General features: G+C 35.2%; 1 protein-coding gene across 1 annotated transcript; it reads left to right on the forward strand.

The window, feature by feature from the left end:
- The first annotated feature begins 13,038 nt into the window (after positions 1-13,038).
- Positions 13,039-14,251, forward strand: LOC121999931 (protein LURP-one-related 15-like). The gene is made up of 3 exons (XM_042554544.1): positions 13,039-13,396; positions 13,686-13,913; positions 13,991-14,251. The coding sequence occupies exons 1-3, from the start codon at positions 13,127-13,129 to the stop codon at positions 14,129-14,131; spliced, it is 639 nt and encodes a 212-aa protein (XP_042410478.1). The 5' UTR covers positions 13,039-13,126; the 3' UTR covers positions 14,132-14,251.
- Positions 14,252-14,739: the final 488 nt, after the last annotated feature.

Below are 14,739 nucleotides of genomic sequence, written 5' to 3' on the forward strand. Positions count from 1 at the left end.
TTCCTATACTCCTATTGATGTAGTTAGTTACTATGTAAGTAACCCTACACTATTATTGTATATATATCTTGTCCCCTATGAATGGTTGATGATTGTGTCTCCACTACGATGTTGAAAGAGTTGACAATGATTGTGAAGTGTATATCCTATCAATTAAGTCTCCTACAAGTGGGTGATCAACTATAATGTTGAGAGAGTTGATAGTGACCAATATATCCTGTCAATTAAGTTTCCTACTGATGAGTGACCCACTACGATGTTGAGAGAGTTGACAGCGATGAGTATACCTTGTTAATTAAGTCTCCTATAAGGGGTTGATAACTGTGTCTCCACTACGATATTGAGAAAGTTGATAGTGGTTGTGATATGCTTGTTGGATTATTATATCTTAGGTTGCCCACAGTGATATGTGGTAGAGTGATCTCGTGCAGCCCGTAGCTAGATAGCTACTTTCTGTCTACCCATAGTGATATGTGGTAAAGTGATCTTTCACAGACATGGACTCTGACATTTCAGACTGCCCACAGTGATCTATGGTAGAGTGATCTCGTTCAGTTCCTAGCTAGATAGCTAGATGTCTTAGTCATTTGTATTACTTGTAGTGGAGCATTGCTCCAATATATGATGTATTGCTTGTGGTGGAGTGTTGCTCCCACATATGGTTTGCTTGTAGCGGAGCATTGCTCCCACATTTGATATATTACTTGTGGTGGAGCGTTGTTCCTACATATGATGATTTGCTTGTAGTGGAGTGTTGCTCTCACATATGATGGTTTCCTTGTGGTGGAGCGTTGCTCCTACATATGATGTATTCTTGTGATAGAAGTTACTCTCACATATGATAATCTATTACTGATATATATACTGGCTCATGCTTAAGTTTTATGGTACCCACGTTGTACATTATCTAGCTATACTCCTTGCATTATTTATAGTTGATTAGATTGATTATATTGTAGATGCATGTTGCATATTGCTGCCATGATTCATACATGTTCATTTATCATATATATTGTTTAGGTGTTACGAGCAGATCTGTTGTTGATCCCTAGTGATTTATTGATCATTATACCATGTGTTAGACCGGTACTCATATGTGTATTTATTATGTCATATATGATCATGCTCTTATTTTCCTATTGAGACTATATATCTTTAATCGCCTTACACATTTGTCCATGCACCATCATTTGTCTATTACCCGCTGAGTCACTCGGACTCACCACCCCTATGTATGTTTTACTTTCCTATGGTAACAGGCAGATATTTGAGGAGTTTCTTGAAGGATCTTGGCTTTCAGTCCCACGTCACATCTGAGATCAACTTTCTCTGCTATTTCGCTTTGCGCTATTTGTACTTTGTATTCCAGCTTGGTTTTGTAATAAGTTATCTCGATTATAGTTTTTGAGCCTTGTGACCACTTTTATTCATTTTTAGATTTTATTGTTATGTAACTCATACCGGCATACAATTTGTCGATTTAGTTTATTTCCTTATGTGGTTTGTGTTTGTACCAGCCGTGTAGGCTATGTATTATTATTATCTTCTACTGTGTTTATTTTCAGCCGTGTGTGTTGTAGATATTATATTTGTACAACCTTGTGACAATGTATCCAGGTTTTATATGTTGTCATAAGAGGGGAGATGCTATCCGTTTGTCAGGTAAGAATTCCTCTAGGACGTGACATTTTGTTTCTATAAAAAGGATTGCTTGTTTGTTAAATGAACAATTTGGGAGCATTAGTTATCTGCATTTAGCCGAAAGGTTCCTCGGTTGGCATATTACTTTTACAATGCAGAATTCTTGCAGTATCTTTATTGTGTTTCTATTAATTTTATCTGATCTTTGCCTGAAAGATTTGAGCATTTATAACACTTAAAATATCATCTAGTTAGTCTATTTAGTCAGTTTCTAAGATATGTAGAATTAAGAACTAGTTTCATATTTAAACTATTGGCAGATGTGAAGGACATCGTTAGTTGATCATATAAAATCTTAATAAATTTTTGAATGATTCAGGAAATGAGATGGTAATAGATTTGTATGGATAATTACAGGGAGTAGCAACTACATGCTATGTGGCACTACATCGAAACCTCAGTGATGTGATTGGAAAGTACTTCGAGGATTGCAATGAGGAGAATACAAGTAACCATGCCAAGGACGAAGAACTAGCTAGCAAGAAAGCTTTAGGATTTAAGCAGAAGATGGTTAAAGCCAATGAGTAAAGAACATTCAAGGCAAGAGGATAAGTAGCATCTACCAATATCTTTTAAGTTCATGCAATAAGATGTAGTCGAGAGGAGTAGTTTTGAGTGTCTCCTAATTAAAATTTCTTTGTGTGCGAGTAATTATGCTTGTTATAGAAGTGCAAAGATAATTTATATACATATCTTGGGTGTTTTTTTAATAATATGTTGTTTATTGAAGTAGATTCGATTTTCATTCATCAATAATTTGTCTTTGGTATTAAAAGAAAAGTTTAAAATTGTTACATAACTGTTGTCTATCTCACTTCAAGATAACTATTTTTAAATGTTGTGAACCATTGTCTTTGGTATTAAAAGATAACGGTTTAAAATTATTGTCGTTGAGTGCACTTTAATAATAGTGCCAATTACAATAGTTTTTAAATAGCAAAGACAACGGATTTTATTCGTTGTCTATGACAATTTTTGTTGTAGTGAAGGGAATAGATAATTGCCTAAACTTATTGTTTATTAGTTAACTCATGACCAATATCATTTAGCTCTCGAATCATACTAGTCATTTCTCTTAGATGTTGGGTCATAGATACATTCAGATGCTTTTTTATAATTGTCAACTGACGAAGCTTGCTCAAGCTTACTCTACTGAAGTTTTATTTTAGGGCAACCTATACATCATGAGCCGATAGATATGGCTCATACTCATAGATCAGGTCATCTTTCATTGAACTAATCAAGATATCCTTCACTGTAGAGTCATTTTTCTTCCATGCCTTATATGTATCAAAATCACATTTATATTGTGTTGTAGAACCATTAGCAGGTTCTTCCATAAATTGATTTATAGCTTTTAGAACTTCTTGTTCCTTAAGAACATATTGTGTCTTGAGATGACATTTTATAGTTATCCCACGTCACATCTGAGATTAGCTTTCTCTACTATTTCGCTCCGCGCTATTTGTACTTTGTATTCGGGTTTGGTTTTGTAATAAGTTATCTCGATTATAGTGTTTGAGTCTTATGCCCACTTTTATTCATTTTTAGATTTTATTATTATGTAAGTCATACCGGCATGTAGTCTGTCAATTTAGTTTATTTCCCTATGTGTTTTGTGTTTGTACCAGCTATGTAGGCTGTGTATTATTATTATCTTCCGCTGTGTTTGTTTCCAACCGTGTGTGCTGTAGATATTATATTTGTATAGCTTTGTGACAATGTATCCAGGTTTTATATGTTGTCATAAGAGGGGAGATACTGTCCGTTTATCTGGTAAGAATTCCTCCAGGGCATGACATTTTGTTTTTATAAAAAGGATTGCTTGTGTGTTAAATGAACTATTTGGGAACATTAGTTATTTGTATTTAGCCGAAAGGTTGTTGGCATGTTTCTTTTACAATGCAGAATTCTTGCAGTATCTTTATTATGATTCTGTTAATTTTATTTGATCTTTGCCTGAAAGCTTTGAGCATTTATAACACTTAAAATATCAGCTACTTAGTCTATTTACTCAGTTTCTAAGATATGTAGAATTAAGAAGAACTAGTTTCATATTTAAACTATTAGCAGATGTGAAGGACATCATAAGTAGATCATGTAATATCTTAACAAATTTTTGAATGATTGAGGGAATGAGATGGTAATAGATTTGTATGGATAATTATAGGGAGCAGCAACTACATGCTATGTGGCACTACATCCAAACCTCAGTGATGTGTCTGGAAAGATTGCAATGAGGAGAATACAAGTAACCATGCCAAGGACGAAGAACTAGCTAGCAAGAAAGCTTTGGGATTTAAGCGGAAGATGGTTAAAGTCAATGAGTAAAGAACATTCAAGGCAAGATGATAAGTAGCATCTACCAATATCTTTTAAGTTCATGCAATAAGATGTAGTCGAGAGGAGTAGTTTTGAGTGTCTCCTAATTAAAATTTCTTTGTGTGCGAATAATTATGTTTGTTATAGAAGTGCAAAGATAATTTATATACTTATCTTGAGTTTTTAATAATATATTATTTATTGAAGTAGATTGATTTTCATTCATCAATAATTTGTTTTTGGTATTAAAAGAGAAGTTTAAAACCATTACATAATTGTTGTCTATCACACTTAAAGATAACTATTTTTAAACGTTGTGAAACTATTGTGTTTGGTATTAAAAGATCATGGTTTAAAACTGTTGTCGTTGAGCGCATTTTAACAATAGTGCCAATTACAACAGTTTTTAAATGGCAAAGATAATGGATTTTATTTGTTGTCTATGATAATTTTTTTTATAGTGAAGGGAACAAATAACTGCCTGAACTTGTTATTCATAAGTCAACTCATGACCAACATCATTTAGCTCTCGAATCATACTAGTCATTTCGGATGCTTTGAACATGTTGGGTCATAGATACATTCGGATGCTTTTTTTTTATAATTGTTAAACTTAATCGTCAGCTGACGAAGCTTACTCAAGCTTACTCTACTGAAGTTTTATTTCAGGGCAACCGAGACATCATGAGCCGATAGATATGGCTCATACTCATAGACCAGATCATCTTTCATTGAACTAATCAAGATACTCTTCACTGTAGAGTCATTTTTCTTCCATGCCTTATATGTATCAAGATCACGTTTATATTGTGCTGTAGAACTCATCAACAAGTTCTTCCATAAATTGATTTATAGCTTTTAGAACTTCTTGTTCCTCAAGAATATATTATATCTTAAGATGATATATTTTGTAGTTATCCCTATAAATTTTTTCTTCTTATTGTGTTTAGCTATGATGGTTTTAGTAACTATAATCTATCATAAATAAACATATTATTTAGCTATTGAGTTTAATTCATATATATGTAATTAATGATTGACTCAATGTAAATTTGAGTTGGTTTACAAAATTAAGTGATAACTACATTTTCACTCATCATTTGTATAATTCAATCTAATCAACATTGATCAAATATCTTACACACATCCCATCAAATGAACTAATTACCCATAATAAACATGTTATTAACACAAGATTTTATTTTCAAGTTTATAAACACATAACATAGTTTTTCATCGTCACATACTATGTTAACACATAATATAAAACCATAAATAACTCTTAGAAACTAGATAGGTCACTACTATTCTCTTTTATACCAACTCTAGGGTGATAGCAAATACGTCATTGTTACTTCCACTACAACAGACACAAGCACAATAGCAATCAACATAATCCCTATCTTTCTTAGTACAAGTAGGGCAAATTTAGGCAGACTGACTTCAAGATTCACTATTAGATCCACATGCAGCTCCTCTTCTAGATCCTTATCAATCTCTTTAGGATCCTCTTCTTGAGATGGTATGTCCTGATCCACATGATGAATTAGTTCTGTACACAACACTATATATGAGATACGACCTTTAGAGACCATCATAAATAGTATGCTTGCTACTTCATTGAGATGTATAAGTATCGATCGAATCAAAGCCCAAATCTGATAATAGTCCAGGATTGAAATATCTTACTACTTGGATTTCCAAATAACAGATTAGCTTGTCAATGTCAATGTGTCCCTGACTCATACTTGTTGATAATATAATTCACATATTTTATTAGTAATAATATGTGATATATAAATATTACAAGTATAAAATAAGAAAATACATAAATTAAAAAAACACATAAAATAAAAAAAACACATAAAATGAAAAAATATTTAAAATATTTGGAAATAAATAAATATTACCTAATAATAGCTATTCCCTAATAACATATAAAATACTAAGAAATAAATAAATATTCCCTAATAACATATCAAATTTTGGATTTGTCTCTACAGTTTGAGATAATACAGATAACAGTTCTTGAACATCTCTGCTACCACCCTTGTGCGGCTTAATTTCTTTGCCAATGCCCCATCTTAACTGTGAGATTCATATTAACATTATTGAAGATTAACGATATCCACCATATGCATATTCTTTCCTTGTTGTCTCTGGGGTTATGGTGTCGCGGTAGAATATTCAGGTTGTCACCCAGGCACCCGCGGTTCGAACATCAGGTATGACATATTTGCAGAAATTTTTCCTCCAAATAAGGGGCGTAACCAAAGGATGCTGGGCTTCTGGGCTGACCGTCACGTGCACTTCCTGATTTACCTTAGTGATTGATGAAAACTCTTGTGAGGTCGGGCCGATTACCTCCAGAATACTGTTGCACCAATGCTGATGCCTCCAGTTTACTCCGGTTTATTGTCAAATTCCTTCTGCTCTTAATTCGCCAATCTATTGAAATTAGGACTTTCTCATGGAGTAAGATCTTTTTTGCTTTATTTTTATTGTTGTCATCCCTTCCCTAAACAGAGGCAGCAGACTATATATATGATGTTGTACACTCCTATGCAAGCAACGAAACTGCTTTCGGTATTACAAATTGATAGTGGTAATATAATTTCTGCCTCTTCATAACCACAATCCAAAGTTTCCAGCAAAGTATTCAACATGATGCCAAAATAGCAGAATTTAGCTGCACAAGACGTGTTCTTAAGACGATGTGCTAATCGGGTATAAGTAAAATGTTTATACGTATAGAACTTGTGTACTTTGACTGAGTTTCATCTGGATCAAGTAGGAAATTTATAATGAATGAGGACTGGGTCAATTGATCAGTCTGGCTCCTTTGAGTTATGGTTTCAGTTTGTAGCTATTAAGGAAATTTATAAATTGAAAATCATGACTAAAATCAACGGTAAACTAAGAATCCTGGTATGCTTCCACAATACTAATTCTTATATTTATGATTTCTTTTTTCAGAATTAAGTAGACTTTAGAGTTTTGGGTTGAGATTTTTCAACCCAATTTTTCTATCATCCTTATGTATTTATTTATAATTTGGAATACTAATTTTTATTCGTTATAATTCACAATATAAAAATAAATTTTCTTTTTTTATATATTCACAATGACCATTCATCCTCATACCACCTAATGGGTAAATTTAGAGTATCCATGTCAATTTTCTTAAACATTAAATTTATCTTAAATTTTATATTTTATATAAAAAAAATCTTTGTATTAGCTATTCTATCTATTTCTTAAATTTAGATTTCATTAATTGTATTTTTCTAAATTTAGGGATTAAAATATATTATCTAAATATTAAAATATAATTTAATTTGAGAGAGAGAAAAATAAAAAGAATGAGTTAGGTAATGAAAAATATACATTATATAGAGAGAAAGAAAAATAAATAAAAAATATAAGAGAGAGAAAATAAATAAATAAAAATAATCTAAATTTTAGAATAGCTAGTGTGTAGTGAAAAAAAAAGATTATCTAAATATAATAAAATAAATAATTTATTTTAATTTTTTGAGATATTATAGAGAAATTAATGGGTATATTTTTATAGACAGTTTTAAAAGGATTTAATAATAATTTAATTTTTATTCGTGTGTTAAATTATTCAATTAACTTTATTCTTCTTAAAAGTAATTTAGCTTTATCACCACTTCACCACTTCTTCCCAAACAAATTTATTTATTTTTAAAATTTATTACTCTAGTAGTTATGAACAAAAGCAATTCCTTATCTTCTTATTATACTATCATATAATTTAATCATGCAGTATTTTTTAACGCATATTTAGTTGACTATCTCGAACATAAAAACACACTGATATGAAATGTTGGGATGAAAAATGCTCCATACAATAAAACTCTAACACCTTTATATTTAAATAATTAAATCGTTAAATAGTATTCAAATTAGAGGGTATTTTATTTCTGCTTCAAGTGTTAACAATAGAATTTATGTATTTTATTAATGTTAATATATGATGTATAAAAATCATTATAAGTGAAAAATAGAAAAATACATAATATAAAATATATATATATATATATATATAATATTAGAAAATAAATAAATATTTCTTAATAATAATTATTTCCTAATAATTAGAAAACAAATAAGTATTTATTAATAATAATTATTTCCTAATACGTCCCATCAAGATAGTGTCCCAGAAATGACACCAATCTTTTTACAAATAGCAAACAGCCGAGATCGAGAAAGCAACTTAGTAAGTGCATTAGTCAACTGATCCTCAGTAGGAATATGAGTAACTCATAGTTCGGAGACCTACACCAGATCATGAACAAAGTGATAGTCAATAGTCAAATGCTTCATCCGAGAGTGAAAAATAGGATTAGTTGAAAGATAGGTGGTACCTAAATTATCAGTGAAAAGCACATCAGGTGTGGTCATTGGAAGAAACAGGTCTGTCAAAAGTGACTTAATCCGTTGGATCTCAGATGCCGTAAAGGCAATGATGCGATATTCAACTTCAGTCGAAGAGCGTGCAACCGTGCACTGTTTGGTAGATTTCCAGGAAACCGGATTAACACCTAGAAAAATAATAAATGCACTCGTAGAACACTAATCATTTGGATCTCCTGCCCAGTCCGCATTGGAGAAACCATGAAGAGTAAGAGGTGTATATGCAAGAAGACGAATGCCAAAATCCCTAGTACCATTGAGATACCGAAGTAAACACTTCATAGCGCCCGAATGGAGCATGCATAAACTGTGAGAGTTTGTTGATTGCAAAAGAAATATCATGATGAGTCATACAGAGATGTTGTAAGCTCCCAACCACTTGTCGAAATTTAGTCGCATCAAAAAAATGAAAATCCATCATATAAAGTAAAATGACAGTCAGTAGCAATAGGAGTGGAAACCAGCTTGGAGTTAAGCATGTTGTGCTTGGAGAGAAGATCAATGACATACTTTTGCTGAGACAAGAGAAGACCATTTGAGGATGGGTGAACCTCAACACTGCAAAAGAGGGAAAGAACCCGAAGATCCTTAATCGTAAATTTTGCATGAAGTATACATACTATGATGTCAACAGAAGAAACATCACTCCTTGTAATGATTAGATTATCAACATATACAAGGAAATATATAAGAGTATCATCGCGAAAATAAATAAATAAGGAGGTGTCATCCCGAAATGCAACAAAGCCAAGAGAGACCAAGAAAGTGTGAAACTCCAAATACTAGGCACACAAAGCCTGCTTCAGGCCATAAAGCACCTTATGCAAACGACACACATGATCCGTAAACTCAGCACTATGCATACCTGAAGGTTGAGCTATATAAACCTCCTTTTCAAGGCGACAATTAAGAAATGCATTGTTGACATCAAGTTGGTGAAGACATCACCCCAGATTCACAGCCAGACTAAGAATATAATGTGTATTGTTACTAGATTAATTAATAGAAGGGATAAATGTATCATGAAAGTCCATACCAGGACGCTAATGAAAACCTTTGGCAACAAGGTGAGCCTTATATCGATCAATTGAGCCATCAGAATTACGCTTAATGTGAAACACCCACCTGTTACCCACAATATTTTGTCTGACGATGCCGGGACAAGAGTCCAAGTTTGATTACGGAGATGAGCATCATACTCTTCATGCATGGCCTGTACCCAATTTGGATCTTTGAGCGCTTGCGTGACAGAGGAGGGTTCACAGAGTTGTGGAAAGCTAGTATGAAGAGGATACTTTGGATTGGGTTTGTAGATAACATTTTTGGAGCGAGTTTGCATGGGATCTTGGTTTTGAGAAGCGAGAGGTGGATAGAGAGACGGTGGGCTAGAGGTTCGATCACCACTAGGCAGCGTGGACGACCTAACAATAAGAGGCGGTGATGGTGGCGGCGATGGCAGCGGTGAAGAAGTCGGTTGTGGACGGCTATGGCTAGTAATAGGTTGTGGGACTGGTACCGGAGTGTCCAACGAGACGACAAGTATGACAAAGAACTCAGAGTCAATATCTATTACTGTGGAATCCAAAGAGGAGGTGATAGCAAATGGAAAAAATATGCTCCACAAACTTAAAATGATGAGATACAAAGACTCTTTTGAGAGTGATATCATAGCACAGGAAGACACTCTGAATGAGAGAATAACTAAAGAAGACACAAGAGGTTGACTTGAGATTAAGCTTATGGTGAGAGTAGGGGTGCATCCATGGAAAGCATAGACACCCGAAAACACGAAGCTTAGAAAGATCAGAAACAGTGGTGAACAATTTTTTAAAAGAGGACATGTAGGAAAGACTGACCTTAGGCATGCAGTTAATCAATTAAACTGCCACAACAAAGGCATAAGGCCAGAAAGTGAGTGGAATGGACACTCTGTGCAATAAAGTGAGACCAGTTTCAACAATATGATGATGATGACGTTCAGACTATCCATTATGTTCAAGAGTATGTGGAGGAGTGATAAGGTGACTGATACTATGAGTAGTAAGAAATGAGCGAAGGGCTAAGAATTCACCTCCATTGTCAGTGAAGAGTGTTTTGATAGTCATCGAGAACAAATTTTCAACAAGAGTTTTGAATGCAATAAAGGTAGAGTTTACATCTAATTTTTTGCATAAGGGATAAAACCATATATACTTTGTAAAATAATCAACAAAGATAACATAATACTTGAGTCCATCAAATGATGATATAGGAGATGTCCAAACATTAGAAAAGATAATATCCAAAGGAGCATGAGACGAAATATTAGATTTATGAAAGAGCAATTTATGACTCTTATTAATATTACACAAAGTACATGAAAAATTAAACAAAGTATCCATAGGAAATGAAAGACCCAAGGATCACAAAAAACATTGCAAAATACCTAATGACAGATGACCTAAACAACTATGCCATAAGGAAATAGATGACGAGACAAACACAGAAAAGGCAGAAGGGGATGATACCATAGATGCAAATTTTGGCCAATAATAGACACCATCTCTATGGACCCTGGTGACCAGTGTCGTTCCTATACAACGATCCAATACCTGAAAATATGAATCAAAGAAAAGAAATGTAATAAGATTAGTAGCATAAAGTGCAGCGACATAAATCAAATTTTTTGACATAGATGGCACAAATAAAATATTAGAGAAAACTAAAGTGAAAGATGGAGGGGAGAAAGAGAAAGAACCAGTGCGTGTAATGGGTAGTCCAGAACCATCACCAATGACAACACTATCATTCCCAGAGTAAGACTCATGTAATGAAAGAGTAGTGAGATTAGCGGTGACATGATGAAAGGTGCCAGAGTCAACCACCCCTTATCGAGAATCAAACGGATGTGTAAAATGAACAGCAGTGTGCGCAAACAGTGCACTATATGCTGGATGCAGAGCATGCGAAGGATCCGGCGGAAGCATAGCAAGCATCGAGGCAGTCATATGATCGAACTGGTGAGCAGAGTGACCTTGGACACCATAGATCCGATAGTTCCCAAGATAACGATTGAGATTAGACACAGCTGGATGTGCAAGAGGATGCGCAGACAACCCAAGAGTAGACAAGCGCGACTGATGGGACATCGATGGAACCTGCTGGCGACCACCACGATAGTTTGAATACCGATTACAAGAATTCCCTACTGGAGGCACAAGAGCAGTGGCGTCAAAGATGAAGATGGTGTCGAGACCTTTAACTGGGTTTCATAGCTGAGGAGTTGCTCGAATAGCTCATCAAAGGTAATTGTAACGACCCGACCCTCTTGGCCCATTTGGCGACCCTCGGGTCGTCGACCGTCGGCCCTTATGTCATCGGCTCATTTGGCGACCTCTCATGTCGTCGACCGACGACCCTTAGCCGTGTCGTTACTCACTAGGACTTTCCACCCCTGGCCAGTGGATTTTTGCCTCCCCCAGGATTCGAACTCTAAACCTCCAGGAGTTCCTCTGAACTGTGATAAATCTAACTGACTCTAATAATAGCGTCAGTGACACTAGATAGAGAGTTATAGTTAGGTAACATTCGCCCTTAGAGAGTAGAAGTAAGAAGGGTGGGTTGTTACAGTAATAGGGGCGTCACGAACTTGCAGAGCATGTGAGATATTGTATTAATCTTGGCTAAGACCATTCAGGACACGAATGGAGAGCTCATCAAAGTCAAATTTGACATTCATAAGCGCAAGAGTGTCAATATTTCTTTTGATGTCCTGCATATAATTAATTAGTGATAAATCTGTTACCTTGTTGAGGGATGATAAAATTTTGATGATGAGTCATAATCCTGCCACGTGAGGGAGCAACGTAGATTCTCTCCACCGTCTGTCATGCGTCTCTAGATGAAGTTGATGAAGAAATAAAATGCACAAGAGTAGGAGACATCGAACCTATAATAGCGTTGAGGAGAAGTTGATCTTGATAGAGTCAAAGAATATGATCAAGATTCGCCTGAGGGAGCGTGGCGTTTGTAGACGTTATCTACGCATGGGGGGCAGGGAAGTGAGCCATCAACAAAACCCAGTAAGTTATATCCAAATAGAAGAGACGTGAACTGCAAGCGTTAGACAGAATAATTGGAGGTGGTAAGTTTCAACTGTGCCTGAGCATTGACGTTGAGAACCACAAGGACGGAAGGTGAATCAAGAGTATTTGTGAGAGATAGCCGGCGAGTGATGTCGTCGGCGACAGCCATTGTAGAAGATGACCGGTGGGTATTGTGGAGAAAAGAAAAAAAGAATTCTGTTAAGATTAGCACTCTAATACCATGTTGACGATAGAATTTATGTACTTTATTAATAATAATATGTGATATATAAATATTGAAAAATAGTAAAATACATAAAATATGAAAAATATTAAATATTAGAAAATAAATAAATATTTCTTAATAATAATTATTCCTTAATAATAATTATTCCTTAATAATTAGGAAACAAATAAATATTTACTATTAATAATTATTTTTAATACATAAAATATAAAATATAAAATTTTAAATATGGAGGATGAAAAAAAACGAAAATTCGGGGATAAAATAAAAATATTGGTCGACGCAGTTTCGGATCCCAATACAAAGATCTACTGTTCTCGTTCAGATCGCCTGCGTTACATTAACCTAGATGGCGGCGATTCCTATGGCGATGCCGGTTCCGGCACCGGCGGGGTCCGTGTGCGGGCCGGTGGTGGTGGTTGGGCAGCAGTTCTGCGCTCCCTACGTCGTCGATCTAACCGTCACGAAGAAGGCGCTCAGCCTGTCGGACAGCGACTTCGCAGTGACGGACATCAACGGCAACGTGGTGCTCAAGGTGAAGGGCGTCGTCTTCAGCCTCCGCGACCGCGCCGTCCTCGTTGACGCCGCCAACAATCCGGTCCTCACCATGCAACAAAAGGCACAAATTCTTACCCTATTTTACATTTTTATCTATTTACCCTGCAAAAATCTATAAAATTACAAATATACACATAACACATCTCGACGAAGGGGCCTCTGCTGGGAATCGCCTCAAGTTTCCTTTTGCTGTACGATCCGACTGATTTCGTCTCAATTTTAACACAATTTTTTTCAGTATTTCTATCCTGCTCCACAAGTTTGTCACATGATTTCGAATTAAGATCTCTTACGTTGGTGACGTTTGCTCCGAATTACCACTTGGTGAATTGCTCTTATATTATTTTTAGATGTTTAGCATGCACAGAAGATGGCAAGTGTTCACAGGCGAGGGCACAAATCCTGAAAATTTGTTATTTAGCGTAAAGAAGTCAAAGTTGTTTCAACTAAAAACAGAGCTGGACGTGATCATGGCAAGCAACCCCAACGAGGACGAATGCGATTTCAAGATCAAGGGGAGCTACTTTGAGAGATCATGCATTGTGTGCCTCGGAAACTCCGATAGTATTATCGCCCAAGTAAGAACATTCGACCTGATTCCAATTAATTTCTTAGGTTTTTGTTCGTTGATGCTTCAACATACTGTGACTTGTAGATGAACCGTAAACATACAGTGAAGAATGTGATTTTGGGGAAGGATACATTTGGCGTGACGGTGTATCCAAACGTGGACTACGCCTTCATTGCTTCGCTCATTGTTATTCTCGATGAGATAAACAAAGATAGAGACGACTGAAAGGCAGTGTCGCTACTCGCTATGCAATCGTAGTTGCAACTACTGTGCTAGTTGCGTTTGTCTGAATAAATGTGCTTCATCTGAAACTGAATTGACGCGCTCTCTCCCTGTTTACCAAAATTCTATTTAATAGCCAACTTTTCTTCCTACTTTAAAAAATTGTTTCTTCTGTAATTAAAGATATTGCTTTGTTCAGCTCATTTCGATGGAGTCCCACCGTCGGTGGAAGATCTTTTCAGATCACGGAAGAGCCCGGGCGCATTTCGAGCAAACAGCCAAATGCACTATCAGTTCGGGAGACCGTCTCTTGGTCTTGTCGACACCAACTGCTCCACATGCAGGGCCGGCCCTCATTTGGGGCCCTTAGGCGAAAAGAGAAAAAGGACCTCTATAGGAAAAAAAATATATATTAACGTACAATTTGAATACAGTTTAATAGAAAAACTTAAAAATTAATATATTTAATTTAAAATATGATAAACTCCATACAAAATATATTTCTCAAGATTTTTCAAAACGTACAACATCGTACAAAATATATTTCTTATGTTTCTCCAAAAAGTGTAATACCTATGAATACAAAAAAAAATAAGTATGAAATAATCATT

This window comes from Zingiber officinale, chromosome 7A, assembly GCF_018446385.1.
Source record: "Zingiber officinale cultivar Zhangliang chromosome 7A, Zo_v1.1, whole genome shotgun sequence".
In the NCBI taxonomy this organism is placed as follows: Eukaryota; Viridiplantae; Streptophyta; class Magnoliopsida; order Zingiberales; family Zingiberaceae; genus Zingiber; species Zingiber officinale.